At 42.7% G+C, this 18,196-nt stretch overlaps 1 protein-coding gene across 1 annotated transcript; it reads left to right on the plus strand.

Moving 5' to 3' along the window:
* The first annotated feature begins 286 nt into the window (after positions 1-286).
* PERP (p53 apoptosis effector related to PMP22) lies at positions 287-11,094 on the plus strand. Its single transcript, XM_065834367.2, has 3 exons — positions 287-722; positions 7,833-7,976; positions 8,635-11,094. The coding sequence occupies exons 1-3, from the start codon at positions 512-514 to the stop codon at positions 8,868-8,870; spliced, it is 591 nt and encodes a 196-aa protein (XP_065690439.1). The 5' UTR covers positions 287-511; the 3' UTR covers positions 8,871-11,094.
* Positions 11,095-18,196: the final 7,102 nt, after the last annotated feature.

Genomic DNA, 18,196 nt, shown 5'->3' on the forward strand with positions numbered 1-18,196 from the left:
CATTAGTATTATCAACGTTGGGTAATGCTGGCCTGTCTAGTGAACAGAAAGGAGAAAGATGAGCTTCCACACCCAGGAGGAGGCTAGTGCTTGTGAAACCCAGTCAGAACATGAAGTTTTTTGCTCTGGTTATGCTGGCAGTGCCGGTGCCACGACAGAGAAGCGCTTCCGGAGGCGAGAGGCTGTCAGCCAGCAAGGGGCTAAGTGCAAGGCTGGGTCAGGGAAGGACAAGTGAGGGGATAGGGGATTCGCGGGGCAGGGAGGGAGCCAAGCAGGGCGAGGAGCAGGACCCAGCCCCTCACTCCCTCCTCTCCTCCCCGCCGGTCCCACCGGTTGCTGCTGCCGCCGCCAGGCTTAGTCAGAGGAATGTGGGTGGGACTCTCTCCTCCCCGCCGCCTTAAAACTCCGCTCGGACTTACACGCCCGCAGCCTCCCGTCCCGTCGGAGCGTCCCCGCCGCATTCGCGGCGCTCAGTCCCGCTGATTGTCCCCCCCGCCACCGGCCGGGCAGGATGGTGGTGTGCGGCCTCGCTTGCTGGAGGTGCAGGTGGCTCCTGCCCCTGCTGCTGGGCCTGGCCATCATCATGGGCATCATCGCCTTGGCGGGCAGGGGCTGGCTGGAGTCCGAGTCGGAGCCCTATGTGCAGCAAGCTTCGCTATGGGAGAGCTGCACCCGGCGTGAGGAGGACCTCAACTGGAGCTGCGAGTCCCTCATGGACTACGGTAAGCTGGGAGCCTCCTGCCCTCCTCTCTGTGGGACCTTGGTCCCTGCCACCAGCTGCACCCGGGGACAGTGGCTGGAAAGCAGCGTGTGCGGTGGGGGCTCACCCCATGCACGGTTGCTCCACCACTGTTGTGACACACCTGCTTCCTGGGATGGGGTTTCTCTTGCAGAACCAGTACTAACATTGTTGCAGGGCTTAAACCAGCAAAGGAATATAGGTCTAGACTGCCTCAGAGCAATCTTCTCTACTGGTACAACACTGAGCCAGGGTGGTTTGTTTTGTTTTTAGGAGTTATTTTACAACCAAAGTAAGAGAGCCAATTGATCACAAGCCCCTTCAGCTTGCTTTCTCTCAACTATCAGCAGGCTGTGGTCCCAGCAACCTCACCTGGCACTAGCCAGCACCCCCTCTCTGTGCCGGTGGCCTCGCTGGTCAGATAGTGAGCATGGAAACTTTCACGCAGGGCACACCTGGCCAATAAAAAAAATGGTCTTCCCCTGGCCCTCTGGAGGGAGAGAGCACCTTAAATTAATCCTGCTTGGCCAAAGGAACTTGGATATTCAGATGCCTCCTGACCTGCAGCTTAAAATACTCTGATGTGAGTTTGCAGACAGAAAAAAATGCTGTTTGTTCTCTACCTCTCTATTGCACTGGGGCCTAAATGGAGGGATAATTATGCCTTTGTTTCAACTTACTGAGCTGCTTTTACATCTGACATCACTCCTGCACACTCCCCATTTCTGGGGTTTTGGGGGGCTCTTTGATTTTTTTGCTAGAACACGTGGTTCTGGTTATATCTGCTTTTCCCTTAAACAAAATACTTCTGGACAAATAAGCAAACCTGCCTTAAGATCATGGACAAGGGTGCTTTGGGGACTGAGCAGCTGGAAGGGTGTATTTCAGCCAGGAGAGCTGGGACTGTTGGCTCACGCAGATCCCTTCCCACCTGAGCACAGCGGACTGACTTGCAGAAGCTTTCCATTGCAACACTCCTGCCTAAGCTAAATACTGAATATATTAATTTCTCAGCCAGGTGATGACTGCAGGTTGGACTGTAGGTGGAAGAAATCTGGCTAGTGTGACAAGAATATCTGTCTCCTCCATTACACAGAGAAGAAAAGCTAGTGCAGTAGAGTTGCTGAAATTTGCATTGCACAGGGAAGAAGTGCTAATACAGTAGCAGAGCTGCTGAAATTTGCTTTCTGCTTTAGTGACACTGCTTTTCCTGTCCCTGAGTACTCATGGGTGTGTGCTTTGCATCAGCCCTGAGCGTTGTGGGGCAAAAGCAACTTTCTGCTGGTTTTTTCAAGTTAACAAGCTGTCAAAGAAGAGTAGCCTTGACTTCACTTATTTAAGCCTTGGCTTATGTAGTTCAAAATTTATTTAAATCTTTAACTTATTTAGATCAGCTTGTCTTTGCCTCTGATTTTCATGACATCAATGCCACTGTCTACTCAAATACTATTCAGATCTAGAGACAGGATGCAACATATGAGTTCAGGTTTGATTTATTTAGTTTCCTTTTTCCTATGCTAATGGAATTAGTCTCAAAATAGGTGAGGGCATTTACAAAGGAAAAAATGCCTAGCAGGCATTTACTGAACTGCTGCAGGAAAGTAAAATTAATTAATTGAGATGCAAAACTTGTGCTTTGCATACAATAACTACTGTGCATTAAACATCCTGTACCTCTTCTGATGAAACAAAATTCAGTGTGGATCCCCATCAATAGAGAAAGCTCCATTAGACAGTTTCTTAGTTGAGCTGTGGCATGTGTACTGAGGAGGTGGAAAAGTAGGTGAGTCACCTATTTTAAGTGGGGGAAAAGGGGCAGGAACAGACAAACAAAAATTTGCAAATAAGAATGTCCCCTAAACATTTCTTGTTAATGCATATTTGCAAATGCCACATGAGAGGGAATAAGTGGAAAGGGAAAAAGTAGGATGTAATTTGGTAGGGAGGTGGGGAAGGATTTTTTTAGAGCTCTATACTGGTTTGTATCTGGGAAATACCTGGCTGGCAGTGTCTGTGTATTATCAAAATGTTGCAATGTAGAGCTGCTGCACTACACTGTAATATGATTCAAGATGACTTAGTCCGGACCATTGCAGGATTAAACTGTTGATTGTGTGTTTAAAACATATCAGTAAGTCATCAGATATGACAAGGATTGTTTGCAATGTGGTTACTTGGAGAGCGTGATTGTCTTTATAGCGATGAGGCTCTAAGTCTAGGAGCAGTATTTGTGGGTGGCTGTGTCCTCCTGGTTCTGAAGGGCTGCTCCCAGCAACTTTGCTTTGAATTACCACTGTAAAAGATAGGTGTGTATGTGCTCGGTAAAGGTGATCCCATGGAGGTTAACTCTTTCTTATATTCCTACCAGCCACTTGGTAATTATTAAGTACACCCAACCTAGAGAAAGGGAACCATTCATCTGGGTCCTTAGTAAGTGCTGGGGAAAAAAAAGAGGGGGGAAAAAAAAAAGGTGGAACCTAGAAGCAGGAACCCAGCCTTTGTGAATCATGTTTCACTGTGGCTGTGCCACTGTACCTGTGTCCCTAGAGGCATGGACTTTGATACCACAGACTATTGGTGAAGGTGAGTGCATGTGTCGACTCCACAGAGGGGCCAGGTAAATAAAGGAGGAATGTTACAGGTATGCTTATCTTTTCAGTACGCCTCTTTCCAGGCATGCTCCTGATTTATGAACCCAGGATGTATTAGAGATAAACTGACTTAGTTTATAGTGTCAGCCGAGTGCAGGCATGTGGAAAATGCTAATGGAAGAGGTGTAGGAGTTGGTGTCCCTGTCTACACCCATACAACACTCACTGAAACTCCCCAGTGAAAGATCCTAGCAGGCAGGTGAGGCTGGCACCCCACCCAGTGGGTTTTGCTGGCCCCCAGGCAGGTGAGCTTCCACTGCTAGCAACCTGGAGGTGTTAAAAATTGGAAATTTATAGGATCGTACCTCTCCTGACCTCCCAGCAGAGCTGAGTGGGAGAAGCCAAGTTTGTACCAGTGGGCTTTTATTGAATAGTTTGGTAGTATAGCAATTGGTTTGTATGCACCCCTAAAGCCCAAACAGAGCTGTGATTCCCAACCAGCCCTCCCAGCAAAACTTAGATTCTGGGCTGCCCTGTGCTCATGGTGGGTATGCACGTATCTTCCCTTCACCAGTCGTGCTACCTTGGAAGTTTGCACATTATGTGAGCCAGAAAATATTACTGACAGTGCTCTCTTGCCCACAGTCCGCTACTCCTCTGTTTCATCAACAAAAGGAGATATTTTTGGACATGCTATGTAACAGGCTCTCAAGTCCAAACAAGAATTGCTACAGCCATTTATATACAGAAAAATATAATAACTGCAGTGTAAAAACATGCCTCATCATTGCATGTCATGGTAAAAACTTCAGCCCTAAGATTCCAGTTACTCACAAGCTAACTAGCTTCTGCTTTTGTAAGTGAACAAAGATGAGACAGGCTTGTTACTTCAAATCCTGTAGCAGATCATCTTCTGCTAGACTATCTTCCCAGTCCTTTTATTAATTTCTAAAAGGAAATCTAGATTTCCCTATAGAGCTTCCATCTCCTCCCTGGTGAGGCTGAAGCATGGGTGAATAAAATCAGGAAATAGACCAAACATTAAGGCTTTTTTTTCTTTTCCTTTTTAATTTCATCATATTACTGGTGCTCATCATTAAATAATCCTGACCCCTCCTAGTTATTTGCACAATAACATTTTCAGTTTAGTTCCTTTCCATAGTTGTCATTAATGAAGCCATGTAATAAAACTCTTAATCCTCCCTAATAATTATAGACCTTCGGTCCCCCAAACTTTTTTTTTTTAATGTTCTTTCAACACCATCTAATTGACAAATACTTTTCTGCTGATTAGATGCAAAACACTTGACGCTTCTTTGAGGTAAAGCTGACCTGGGGAATGCTAATATCTCCAACCATTCTGCTTTTCTGCTCTCCTATTCTTCTTCTCTTTTATTTATGCAGCTTCAAATTACTGTGGTGTTATTGTTTGATTTCATAAACAGACATCATATTTATGCTTATTCTGAGTAAGAAGTACTCTCTCTACCAAATGAAGAGACCTGAGAATTTTCTGATTTTATGGAAAACTTAAATTCTGGCTAAATGTCTTGTGATTACTTTTGAGCACAAACCAGCTAGACGCTGGGGCTGATGTGTCTTTCTCTGTGTAGGAGCAGGTCTCTCAGGCTCTTCAGGCAGCAAACAGTGAGTGTGTAAACCCGCACCTCTCCCCTCCCAGCAGCTGGGAGCTGGGGGTGGAGGATCTTGCAGATGGAGGCAGCAGAGCTGGGTCTCTGCGGGGGCTTGCTCAGCTCTCCGGAGCCTCTGGAGGGAGAAGGAACCCGGAAAGCCTGACTTAATACGTACAGGATGAGGGAGACCCTGCATGGAGAAGCCTTAGTTTCAGTTGATAACCTGCAGCAGCCCCTCCACTGACCCCTCTCCCCGTTGATGGGGGTAGCTGTGGTTTGGCAGGGAAAGGAGCATGCCAGGGCTGCAGCCTGCACTTAGTAAGGGTGTAGCCTCCCACCCCAACCTCTTCTATCAGTCACTGCTTAAAACACTTCCAGTTAATTTTTTGAGGTTTCTCTTACACTGTGCATGTGTACAAGTCCAGACGTTTTTGCTGTTCTTCCCATGGCTCCCACCATTACTTATGTGGCAGGCTGGCTGTTCAGTGGCTACTGTCTAGTCCAGCCCAGAGCAAACCCATCCAACACCATGCCAGCACCTGTGACCCAGTGTTATCAGCATCAACCTGCTGATAAAACTGCTGCTGGAGAAGGTAATCAAGAAGAGGAAGGTACAGAGTCACCAGCACCAAGCTCTGTCACACGTGAGCACAAAACCCACTGAATTTCATAATGCAGGTACCTACTACTGCCCTGTTTATGAACACCTGAAACAAAGCTTGATAATTAATCTTCCTGACAAGACATCTCCTACAGCTATATGTCTTGTTATTTACATATCTCCAGATATGAGAAAATAAATCACTGTGAGTGAAGCCAGGGCTGACCTGTGTCCAAAAGCTTGTTGCACTTGTAAATTAAACAGAGAGGATATTTGCATAATAGCAGAGAGTGCACTGGGGACTTTCTGGCTCTTATCTCCTCCAGTCGTGTTTGTGTTGCACCAAACTTCAAGGTGTGTGACTTCCACATGCATTTGAGTCTGCAACCTAAATTTTATCAGACAGATGCAAGACTTTGCTTCCCACACTGTGCCAGCATATGTAATGCATCTCAAAGGGAATGTGCTTTGATAACTAAGTGTTCCTGCTTCTTGTTGTGCTTCTTTTTCTTAATAGGGCAAATATCAATAAATAGCATTCCTAGGTCATTTAGTCCAAATCACTTTTCCTGGGTTGGCTGTGTGTAATGGTTAAATACCCCTTTATATTATTTATCCCTAAACAAAACCTGTCATGGAGACAATACCCAGAACCTGTGTTAGGTACGTCAGAGAATATTTTGTATGGAAAGATTTTATCAGACTGCTGACGTAGCTTTAATCTCCAGATACTCATCGGGTGTCCTCCCTCCCCTCCTCCTTACCCCACAGCACTCTCTTAGCGAAGAGGTATGGAACATGCACAACTGGCTGAAGAACTAGTTTGAAAAGTTTTTGCTGTTCTGAGTGGCTCCAAGAAAGGAGAGAGGAAAGAAAACCCTTTTCCTTACTCTTTCTATGCCAGCATGACTGTCTTCAGGTGTCAGCAGTGGTGGTTGTGAGTTTTGGGCTGAGATCTATCTGATGGATTGCTGTTGTATTTCACTTTTTCTGTTGGAATATGGGAGAAAGAAACCAGTTCGGACTGATCTAGTGAAAATAGCCGTAAAACAATGCTTTGCTTTCAGAGAGTAAATTGATGTACGTAGTAAAGGTGTCTGAGATAGTTTTACTGCATTCTCTGTCTCAAATTACTAGTTTCTCCCCATTTATGCAACTAGTAGACTACTTGAGTTAAGCTGGAGAATTTTAACTCTTTAGGAAAAGGTTTTCTTTCTCACCGTTTTTTTCTACTTGGTTTCTGCACAGAAATATTGGAGGCTAAATTGAGAGCAGGGTGTCTCCAGAGTCGCTTCAGCCATGTTGGAACAGACAGCTCTGATGAAAGATTTTATTTTTTTATTTTTTTTATTTTTTTTTAAATGCTCCGACCTAGGTCTCGCCACTCTTTTTATTCTTACGTTAGGGGGAGCTCTGGATCTGGCCCTACCTCTATCTGAATGTGTGAAAGTAGAAAGCCACATTCTGCAGGCAGGCAAAGTGAGCTGTGATGACAACTGAGTGGAAAACAAAGCACTAGCTGGTATGGTTTAGCCCATGTGGGCAGGTATCCTGCCTCCAGGGCAGCAACACCTTTGCTTGTTGTTGTTTGCATTGGGCTCACCTGAACTCCTACTTGGTTTCTAAAGAGGACAGGATCTGGCCACAACGAGGGCCTTTTCACAAGCCTATGTTACTATGAAAGGGGAATTGCTGGCTGTTTTTCTGGAAGGTTTTCTTATCTTTGTTGCCCTCTCTGGTCCTGCTAATTTTGCTCCACATACATTGTGCTTGTCATAAACAAACGGGCAAAAAGCTGTATGCTGACAGCTCTGTTATTTCCCAGCAGTTATCTCCTGCAGTGATACCCTCTTGTCGGCTCTCATGCTTCCCCATGCATGGAAGTGGCTTTGTAAACTTGCATATTGAACAGGAACAGCAATGATAAAGTGCATTCTCAGCAGTTGTGTGCCCTATCTGCTCAGATGTCTGCGGGTCTCTTACAGATACGGAGTTTGGAGGTGTTATCTCTGTTACCATGCAGCACTATATCCCTCTTTTCAGCAGGACAAGTTAGCGGGTAGGGAGTCCTGTGCTGCTCCACTGATGATGGTGACTCTCCACTCTGCAGCTCTGTGCTTTGGAGGCATCCATTACTGCTTTGATGTAGGGCGTGCTTCTTACAGTAAAGGATTTCAACAAAAATGATTAAAGGAAACCAAAGACCTGCAATGACCTATAGTTCAGTGCACTGCTGTGTGTAACATCTTTCTTGTTTTCTCTTCAAGGATGGGGGAGAGCAGCAGCTGCCACATACCTCGTTGGCTTTGTGATCCTGGTCATCTGTTTTGCCCTCGCAGTCATTGCGTTCTCAATCGAGATACTCCGCTTCAACTTTGTGCGAGGAATTGGAGGCTTGCTCTTTGTTGTTGGTAAGGCTGGGCAAAAAGACAAGGCTATTTTAGATGTAAAACAGGCATCAGCAGAAAAACATGCTGGGTGCAGCCTACCTTATGAAATAAGCTGCCTTTGTCTAGTTTATGACTCATTCTCATGGGAAACAAGGGAAGGTTGATTGATGTTCTGGGAGGATAATGGTTAGGGAAGCTCCAGCAGCCTTTGTCAGCTAGCACTTTCCCAAAAGCAGGGTACAAGGGCAACCAGCACCTTTGACCCTGCATATCACATGCTAAGACTTAGGAGCCAAGAGCCCTGGGTGCTTCCCACTTTGCCAAGGGGAGGAGGAGCACCAGGGCTGTGGTACCAGCAGGAGGTACCTGGCTCTGCAGAGATCAGGGCACCTGGCTGTGGGACAGGGCTGGCCACAGTACACAGGTGACTGCTTCAGCAGCCGGGCAGTGTGAGCCACAGCTGCTGCAACCAGACTGGTGTGGGGATCTGCCTTGGCCAGCAGTCACGTACCTCTGCAAGAATGCAGATTTGACTGTAGGACTGAAACTAGTCCATACTTATCTTAAAAGGGTATGCAGTTAACTCTAAGTACCTTTTTCTTTTTGTCAGAAATGTGATATAATTCATTGTCATTTACTCCTGCTTTTCTTGCTTTCTCTTTTTCCCCCCTCTCTCTAGCTGCATTCCAGATCATAGGCTTGGTTATCTACCCGGTGAAATTCACAGAAGAAATTCCACTGACAGGAGATAACATGTTCAGCTGGGCTTATGGCTTTGGTTGGGCCAGCACTGTTGTTGTAATAGGCTGTGCTTTCTTCTTCTGCTGCCTCCCCAACTGGGAAGATGAAGTCCTGGGAAACATCAAGCCTAGCTGTTATTACTCCTCCCCAGAGAGAGCACCGTACTTAAATTGAAAGATTAAATCCAAGTGCAACCAACTGTCAAAACAAGAGGAGCACCTCTGATGTAAATTTGCTGCAATTATAGGAGACTGAAAAAGCCCACCTTGTTTCTCCAGAGTATTTCTTACTAGCCCTGCCAATAAATTAGTAAAAAACATTGGCATCTTTAAGCAAATAGCTTTTACCTGAAGTTTTATTTATGTATTCTAAAGTTGATCTTGTTTTGGTGGTTTACTTGCTCCTTCCACTCCCAACTAATTGAGTCATCCTTATTGTATTCAAAGAAGCTTATGAATAAAGATGTAGTCTTTCAAGGGTAGAAAGGGAGAGGAGAGATTTTAAACAAGCCATTAGAGGGACCTACAAATTATTGTTTTCACCTCTGACAAAATTGCCTTAAAATGAACTAGAAAAACAAAACAAAACAACAAAACTAAACAGCCTTCCAAAGATTGTGGTTTTATCTACCAAAGTCAGTCCCAAGGAAAGAACTTCCCTGAGACTTTTGCAGTCACCTGCTGCCCAAGAATCTCTTCTCATTCCTCTTACTGGACTATTGTTGACTATTAGCTATTTGAATTAAGGAGAAAATAAAATTTCTTTTCCACCAATTGGTGCTGTTGGACAGAGATCTCCTCTAAAGCATACAACTGATATATATAGCAGTGGCTAAAGTAACACTTACTGGTGTTTTTGTGGCCACAGCAGGACTTGTGATGGAGCCACGTATAATTTAATATACATTGTCACAGAGAGAATCAATAAGTCTTCAGTTGTTAAACTACATACGTTTTTACATGGTACTTGAGAAATGCTGGTTTAGAAAATACCTTTGAGTAGAAACATACTGTTCTTTATGTCTACTTTTTTAAAACTGGAGTGTTATCAGCTGTGCTTTGGAGGGAAGTCTTAGCATAAGGTGTTGAAAACCTCCAAAAGTTTCTGAAGCACACTGTAGGTACTGCAGGGTTTAGTGAACTTGGTTATGCTTTGTGAGTCACTAGGGATAATAGGTAAAAATAGAAAAGCAGTTCTGCGAGGAATTTACATATGCAAACTTCATATAGACACCCGTCTCGGGGTATAATCTGGCTGGTTCCTAACTTGTATTTCTGGAGCCAGCAATTCCAAATAGGTACTCCAGCGAGGCAGAGCCATGTCTGTATTGGTCGTGGACCTGCAGCAGCTTACAGCAGATTTAATTATGGTCTATAATCTTTGTCAGAGCTTCCTTTGTCTGGGGAAGAAGGAAGAGGCTCATTTGTGGAGCTCCTCTTCCAGCTATAGGGGAATTAGATCTAGCAGGGTTAGATTTCTGAGAGGGGTACAGGTAGAGTGGAAAGCAAATGCTGCATGTTACTGTGTGTAATGAGCAGCTGGGGGCTTATTTCTTACTGTCGTGAACCTGGTACTTAGGAGAGGGTGTGTGAGTATATATATTCATGTGTATGTACAAAGTAGAACTTATAAAGCATTAACCAGCATACTCTAAAGCTAAACTCATTTAGAATGAAGCCTTTTTTCAATGCCCATTATTTCTTGTATTATATGTTGTATAGCTTTCTGTTTTGTAACACCTTTTTAAAGTTGGTAAATCTGTATATTGCACGTGATTCTGTTTTGGAAAGGTCAGGTGACTTCTGAAGGTCCCTTCCAGGCATTCACAGAATGTGAACAACTGCAAACTTTAGAACTCAAGCTTAATCATGGTGTATACAATTAACTGTATTTATGATTCTTGCTGAAGAACAGAATCCTGTGACAAATGTGTCCTTTTTAAAATTTTTTTCTGTACAGTTCTGGCTGGTGGGGAATACGGTGTAGTCTCCTCTGTATCATAAGTAATGATATTACCTACTTTTTAATGAATTCCAAAACCAGCAGAGAATCCCAAGTCTTGAAAATATTTGCACAGCTAAAGGTGAGGAGAAAATTCTTAAGAAAATGAACACTCTCTCTAATAAGAGAGAGGGTGGTATGGTAATAGTGTTTAGCATAACTTAAGTCTTTTGTATGTTTTTTCTTTTTTATTGTCATAACTTGTCAAAAAAGCACAAATGTAAAATGAACTTGGCTCTGAATATACTGAGGCGTTAGAAGCATAACCAGCATGTTACACAATTAAGATGTTCAGGAGAAAGCTATTGCAAATAGTCATTAACTGCTCTCAAGTGATACTTATCTATGTGGCCCTCCTTTCAAATGTGGTGGCTTAATTAAAACTGTTTAAAAGATGGATGTAGAAACTTGGTCTTGTTTGTGGTTCACAGATTCATTTAATGAACTCAAGCAAATACTTCTCTTAATGTGAATATCAGTACCCATGAAGTGCTGGGTTAATAAAGTTAGGAGGCAGGAGGCAACAACTTCATTTTCTGGTCAAAAAGTTTGGATGTACACTGCAAAACACAGCTGAGTGCTTAGCTCTTTGCTGAGCCATAACCTTTTAAATGCATCACAGTCTGAGGGGGAACCCTGAACATTTTGAGTATGTTATGGTCTACAGGAGGTCTCAGATGTGGGAAGCCTGTTCTTATTTTAATAAAAATTAAACCAAATAGCTTTCATATACTGATCAAGAACTGTAAATACAGAGAAAAAGATGAAGGGCTCACCTGCACTTCTCCCATGATTAGAAACATTCCCATTTCTAACCTCAGATTATGTATGGCCCATACATAGCCCTGTGCTAGTATCATTCTGTATCTTGAACAACTCTTTCTGCCTCTGCGCAGAGAGCAAATCTCCTATTGGTCACTTCTGTCTTAAACCAGCCTGTGACTTCTGATTTCTGGAAAGACAGGTTTCCCATTCTCCCGATTTTATAAGCTGTCCTCTTCCTTATATATCCTAGATTTAAAACACACTTAACACCCTGGATTCTGGCAGCTTGCTTTTTAAGTTTGTTTTTTCACTCTCCTTCCTTTAATTACTCTTAATTTTAAATACAGAGTTAATGAAAATATTTTTGTTCCTCGTAGATTTTTCCTAAATGCTTTGAAGATAATTGGAGGATTGATAATTCTCATTTTTTTGGTGTGAAGAACATTTGTACTTTTGTTTACCCCCGAGTCTGTATTCAGCTGCAGCTTAATTCTGTGCTCACTAAAATCCACTGAATAACTCCAGTGAGCTTCAGACTGCAGCGCAGCTCCTTCTGACCCAACCCTGGAGAGGAGAGAGCAATTTGGGAAAATCTGAGCACACTTGGCTTTTGTCTCAGGGGAAGTTATGAGCAATCAAAAACATGCATGACTGGGTGCTAGGAAAGGCTAATTGACCTTAATGGGATGATTGATGCTTAATTTTTGTGAATATGGAAAACAGCTGCCACATCCCCAGGATTCTGTATTTTTAGTTGGCATTAACAAGTGACTAATTTTTCAGGAAATTTATTGACAAGGTAGAATTCTTAAGAAATATTCACCTGATATTTGCATGCTACATCTAAAGATTTTTGGGCTTAACATACATACATAAATCAAAGACAGCTTAGTAACAGAGTAACAGATCATTCTAGGTGTGTATGTGTGGTGGTGTGGGTTTTTTTTGTTTTGTTTTGTTTTGGTTTTTGTTTGTTTGTTTGGGGTCTTTGTTTGTTTTGTTATTGTTTTAGTTTTGTTTTGTTTTTCGGGGAGAGACAGAGATTGGTATGTTGGTGAACACTACAGAAACAAAACCAGCCATGTGCTAAAAGGAAAGGTTACACACACACACACAAAAAGAATTGCTGAGATCATCGAGCACTTTTAAATTCACAATGAAGCAAACACATACATCAATGGAAACTGAAATTCTTTCGTAGATTCTCAACAGCTGAGAGAGCTCAAGTCCTGGTCCCACAGTCAGAGCAGTGGAGAGTTACTGGCAATACAGAGCAACACCCTGAAAAAACAGGGTTTTCAGTGCTAGTAGGTGGAGCTGCACAGGTTTTTAAATGAACTTGGGAGATGATACAACCAGAATAAAGTATAATAAAATCTGGAGGACATGTTTGCTAAAAACAGGGATGCTGAGTTTCTGCATGCGATTCCTGCAACGGGGTGTCTGTACATAAGTAGCGAAATCCATGTGCAATGAATTCACAGCACCTGGGACTTGTCAGTGTTACTGCAAGGGCGCAGCAACTCACATATGTAGATCCCATCGACCAAGAATCTGTTGATTTTGCTGTGTATCTACTGCATATTGATAAGACAGGTCAGATGCATCCACTGTGCAGGTCTGCGCTGATGCAGTAAGCTGCCTTTTCCCTGGGGTTGCCTGGCATCCAAAGGTGGGGGCCATGCTACTCCAGCTATGAAGCCTGACATCCAGAAATTCCAGGAAAAAAAGCCAATGCTCTCAAATTTTGCCTCTATAAAATTATATTTAAATTACTTGGAAGCTGTCAGAATAATCCAAAGGGTCTTTTTTATTGTGATTTTTGAACACCTAAATTTAATAAGGCTTTATTTGTTATAGAGTCTGTAGTGCAAAACTTGCAGAAATATATAGAGCTTTATAATAAAATATTATAACTATAAATAATATAAATAAATAATAATGTATTATAATCAATACATATTGCATAATATAAATAATACATAAAAATGTTTCCATGAATGATATTCCTAATGAGTTTGTCTTTGCAGGATTGGATAATATTTCATAGAAGACTTGGTATGTCTATTGCTTTTTATTTATTTATGGGATTGTGGGCAACACATGCTACTTTCCACAGAGATCTTTGTGAATACATAATATTTTATAAGTATTAAAAATTACGAAGCGTCAAGGGGACACACTGGAAATCGGGCTTCACTGAGTTTGAGAGGGCCCAGAAAGATCCAAAGTGAGTGCTTCACATGAAACTGTGAGCTTAAAAGCTGGCTAACTCCTGTTCTCCACTCTGCTGCGCTGGGAAAGACCACAGATCAAAGTACATTAGTTGACTTTCTTGGATACACACAGAGGCATATAATTAGGGCAGAAGCTGACATGTGGCCATTACAATCCCTTTTCAGTAAATAGCCTATTTTTAAGCTCTCTTGGTGTTAGCAATCCCATAGGCCAAGAAATGAGCAGAACTTAAAGTGAAAAAAAAAATTTAGATGGATTGTGATGCTTGAAAATTAATTTCTGTCCTGATTTGCAACAGAAAGACAAAACAACCTGCAAAATAAAACTTGGGAAAACTGTAACTAGCATATTGAATCAAGACAATAGGAAAAGTTGAAAATGTTGATAGGAGACCACCATTTTCATTTCAGGCAGCTTCCCAAATCAATTCCATATCATATGTTTAAAACTGAAGAGGTTATCTCCACATAACATTTTGGTTTCATTGAAACCATTCTTTTGGCTGGAGCATCTCAAAATTCATGGCTGAAATCTTAAAGATATGCTTGGTGTGCTGGTGCTGGTGCTGCTCCCAACTGACCCATAACGCACAGTGAATGAAAATTATTTCTTTGACAAAGAAATGTAAGTAGCAAAGGTGTGGCACCTCGGAATTACGTATGTAAGGCTGATTTTTTTCTCCTAAGGCAACTGAGCTATATGTTTTAAAAGGAGTTACTGTTATGGTTCACTACGATGGAATGACTATTTAGCTAGCCTAGCTATGCCACAGGGAAGTTGTGGGGTCCAAAGCATATAGCTTAAGTAAAATTATCCCATATGTAGAACAGGGCTGAACTGTGCTACTCTAACTGTTTACATGTGGCTGTTTACATGACCCTGTATGCAACATACCTCATGGGTGCCCGCCAGAGAGCTTGTGCTCATGACAGCTGCCTGAGGAAGGTACAGACCCCCACAATGGTTACAAATGGCCAGAAGCCATCTCACCTGGTAACTGCGTGGTGGGCTTACAGGATATCCTTGGTATCAACCATGTGCCTTGGGAGGTAGGCTGAATTCATCAAACCTCTACAGAGCAGCAGCAAGATATAACTGGGGATTAAACCTTCTTCCAGTGTAGAGCCCACCCTGAAAAAAAAAATGTCCTTTAGCAAAAACTAGCTGAAAATTAAATCCACGCTCAGGCACACAGAGATTATTGTATTTTCCTAATTCTGTGTTTTTCTGATTTTGTGTCTTCCTAATTTGTGTTTGCCTAATATGGTCTTGAATTGCTCACATAAATAACAACCCTGGATGTAGCCCTATGTTTGCGACCCAGCTCTTAAAACTTGCTCTTGTGATAATCTGATTTTGCACATGTAGCCTCACTAAGGAAAGAAAGTGCATTTTAAGCCCAAGCATTTCTCCCATTGAGGCAGACCTGCTTTTACCGACAAGAGTCAGCGAGTTCTGCTCATGGGGCAGGCTTTCCAGGTCTGACAGCAAGCAGGTCCTGGGTGGCTTTTGATACAAGTCTTAACAAGACCCCGTGGAAATATTCCTCCAAGCACAGCGGCCGGCAAACAGAGGGGTCTCAAGGCTCTGCAGAGCTTCCCTGCTCTGCACAGGGCAGCTCGAGGAACCCTGTCCCAGCTGGGCAGCTGTGGGACTGAGCACTGATCACTCCCAGGTCACCACAAGCCTCACAGAAGATCCTCAGCATCCAGATGCCACGGGAAAGTCCCTCAGAAAGGTCTGGTGCATGGGAAACTGCAAGATCTCAACTGGGCTCAGGAGGATATTCTTATTTTGAAATGAAGTCAAGTCCTGTTCGAAATGCATTTCCAGTATACTTCTAATTAATGCAAAGGAATTGCAGCTTGGATTACCCTGTGAACACCTTTGATGCTGGAAGGTATTTTTCTGCATGTGCTTACTATGGATGGAATACTAGGCATATTGAGAACACTATTGCCTTGGTGCCTACGTGATGCAGGGTACAGAGACTGAACACAAGGTACAATTTAGCTCAAGCAGGATTTGGCTGACAGGGTTGCATCTCTCTACAGGCTGTGGTTCTGGCTATAACTGCAGTTCATATAACTCAGCTGACCAGGTCAGAAGACTAAAGGTGGATGAAAATGTACTGCCAACCATTTGTTACCTTCTTCTTCCACTAAGAAAACCATTTGTGTCTTGGCTGAAAATGGCATATTTTTAGCTCTAATGCCATATAATTGTTTCTTTTACCAATATCCTACTGCTTACACAATAGCTTCAAGTAGCAATGAATCATAGAATAGTTTGAGTTGGAAAGGACCTTCAAAGGTCATCTAGTCCAACCCCCTGCAATGAGCAGGGACATCTTCAACTAGATCAGGTTGCTCAGAGCCATGTCCAACCTGTCCTTGAATGTCTCCAGGGACGGGGCATCTATCACCTCTCTGGGCAACCTGTGCCAGTGTTTCTCAACCCTCATTATAAAAAATGTCTTCCTAATATCTAATCTAAATCTCCCCTCTTCCAGTTTAAAACCATTACCCCTTGTCCTGTCGTTAATACGCCCTTCTAAAAAGTCTGTCCGGATGTTTCTTACAGGCTGCTTTTAAGTACTGAAAGGCTGCAATATTGTCTCCCCAGAGCCTTCTCCAGGCTGAACAACTCCAACTCTCTCAGCCTGTCCTCACAGCAGAGTTGTTCGAACCCTGTGATCATCTTGATGGCCTCCTCTGGACCCTCTCCAACAGGTCTATGTCTTTCCTGTACTGAGGGCTCCAGAGCTGGACACAGTACTCCAGGTGGGCTCTCACCAGAGCAGAGGAGAGGGGTGGAATCACGTCACTTGACCTTCTGGCCATGCTCCTTTTGAAGGCTAAGTAATATTTTCAGATGCAGGAAGTACACTACTGTCTACCAGGCTTAACATTGAGACTATGTCTCCATTTTCAACAAATGAGGCTGATCTTTACCCAGAGTGACTATCCACAGCATTTGCTTTAACGTAAATAGCCAGCTTATACACTGAAAAAGACAGAGCAATTTCCCAGTAGTTTTTCTCTGTTTGCCATAGGAGTATCAGAATTACATTAAATACCTAATTTTGTCATCTTTGAATACATCCCCCTCTCTGCTGTTACAGACATCACAAATTACCCTTGTATTGAATGTGAAGATTGCTTGTAGTTTTAAGTTACTTAAGGATGACAAAGATGGGCAAGGCACAGAAACACCCACGGTGACTGAACACTACTCATCTTTCTTTCACAGCATGATAATGTGTTCTGCAGTATCATCTCACAAACGCTAACATTTGTGACAAGATGCATTCATCCACAGGTGAGTTATAACAAAAACTGATGATAAATCCTTTCGTCATAAATGCCTATCTGAAACATGGCTGAGCGTTCAAAAAGCAGGGAAGAGGATTTTATTCTTCAACAACTACTGGCTCTCAAATACCTGAGAATGCCTGACTTCATACTTGATTTTGGCTACAGAATTTCTTTAACTTGATATGGCTGTTTTCTGTGAGAGGAAAAAAAAAATAAAAAAGAAAAAAAGGCTATATTTTAGAAAACTGTAGCTATTCCTGAAAGACTGAAACTTGGCAAGAGACTGCATATAGACAGCTGAGCGACGGCTACAGTCTATTGCCACATGCATGAGTATTTTGAAGTAATCTTTAAAAAAACCCATTTAATATCCAAATCCAAATCTGTGTTCTCTCAACCTTCTGGTGTTTATTGTGCTCATCTCTATCTCAGCTGTGACAACAGAAAGAACATGTGTAAACAGAATTGGACAGCTTGAAGGTACCAGCATATTGTATGAAGGGTGAACTTCAAATGATATTTGTTTTAATGTAAATATTACAAATAAATGCATAAAACCAGTATATCACAGTGCTATAGAGCTGCTAAATTGCATTTTAAACATTATATTGAAGTTAAATAAGGTGCATTTGTGGACAGTACAAATGTGGACTACAGGGGAAGATACATAATATTCTAAGGAAATGGTGGTTCCCTAAAGTGTCCTTTACAAAAAATACTTGAGATTGTCCCTTATTTCCAACCCAAAAGAAGCAGCTGGGGTGTCTGCATAGTTGGCTTTTTCTTTAAGTGACATTCAAATTCAAAGGCCAAAGCTGTAAAAATGTCTCCTGCACTAACAGAGACGTTGATTGCCCTGATGGACCTCTCACAGCTGCAGGGATGCTGGGCTGTGTGCCATGGGGAAGCCGCTGGTAGGTTTCTTCAGCTGGCCAGAATTGCACCGGCTGGTGAAGGAGTGGCAAAGCAGCCCCACCACTGATAATTTACCACCAGACTAATAAGTTATCTCTTATTAGAGGTAAGGCACAGTGTCACGTTAATCTGTTCAAATTGCATTCAGGACAGAGCTATTACTTCTGCACAGTGCTGCAGCTTATTGCTGTGGATGTTTTAGTGTGGGTCAATGCAAGCTCAGTGCCTCTGCATGCACTCCTTCGTACAGTGTATAAATTCAAT

This window comes from Patagioenas fasciata, chromosome 3, assembly GCF_037038585.1.
Source record: "Patagioenas fasciata isolate bPatFas1 chromosome 3, bPatFas1.hap1, whole genome shotgun sequence".
Lineage (NCBI taxonomy): Eukaryota > Metazoa > Chordata > Aves > Columbiformes > Columbidae > Patagioenas > Patagioenas fasciata.

Excerpts from the sequence above, each read along its gene's own strand:
- PERP (XM_065834367.2), top strand. The coding sequence starts at position 512 with ATGGTGGTGTGCGGCCTCGCTTGCTGGAGGTGCAGGTGGCTCCTGCCC. Across the intron at positions 723-7,832 it reads CGAGTCCCTCATGGACTACG|GATGGGGGAGAGCAGCAGCT; the intron begins GTAAGCTGGGAG and ends TTTCTCTTCAAG. Across the intron at positions 7,977-8,634 it reads AGGCTTGCTCTTTGTTGTTG|CTGCATTCCAGATCATAGGC; the intron begins GTAAGGCTGGGC and ends CCCTCTCTCTAG.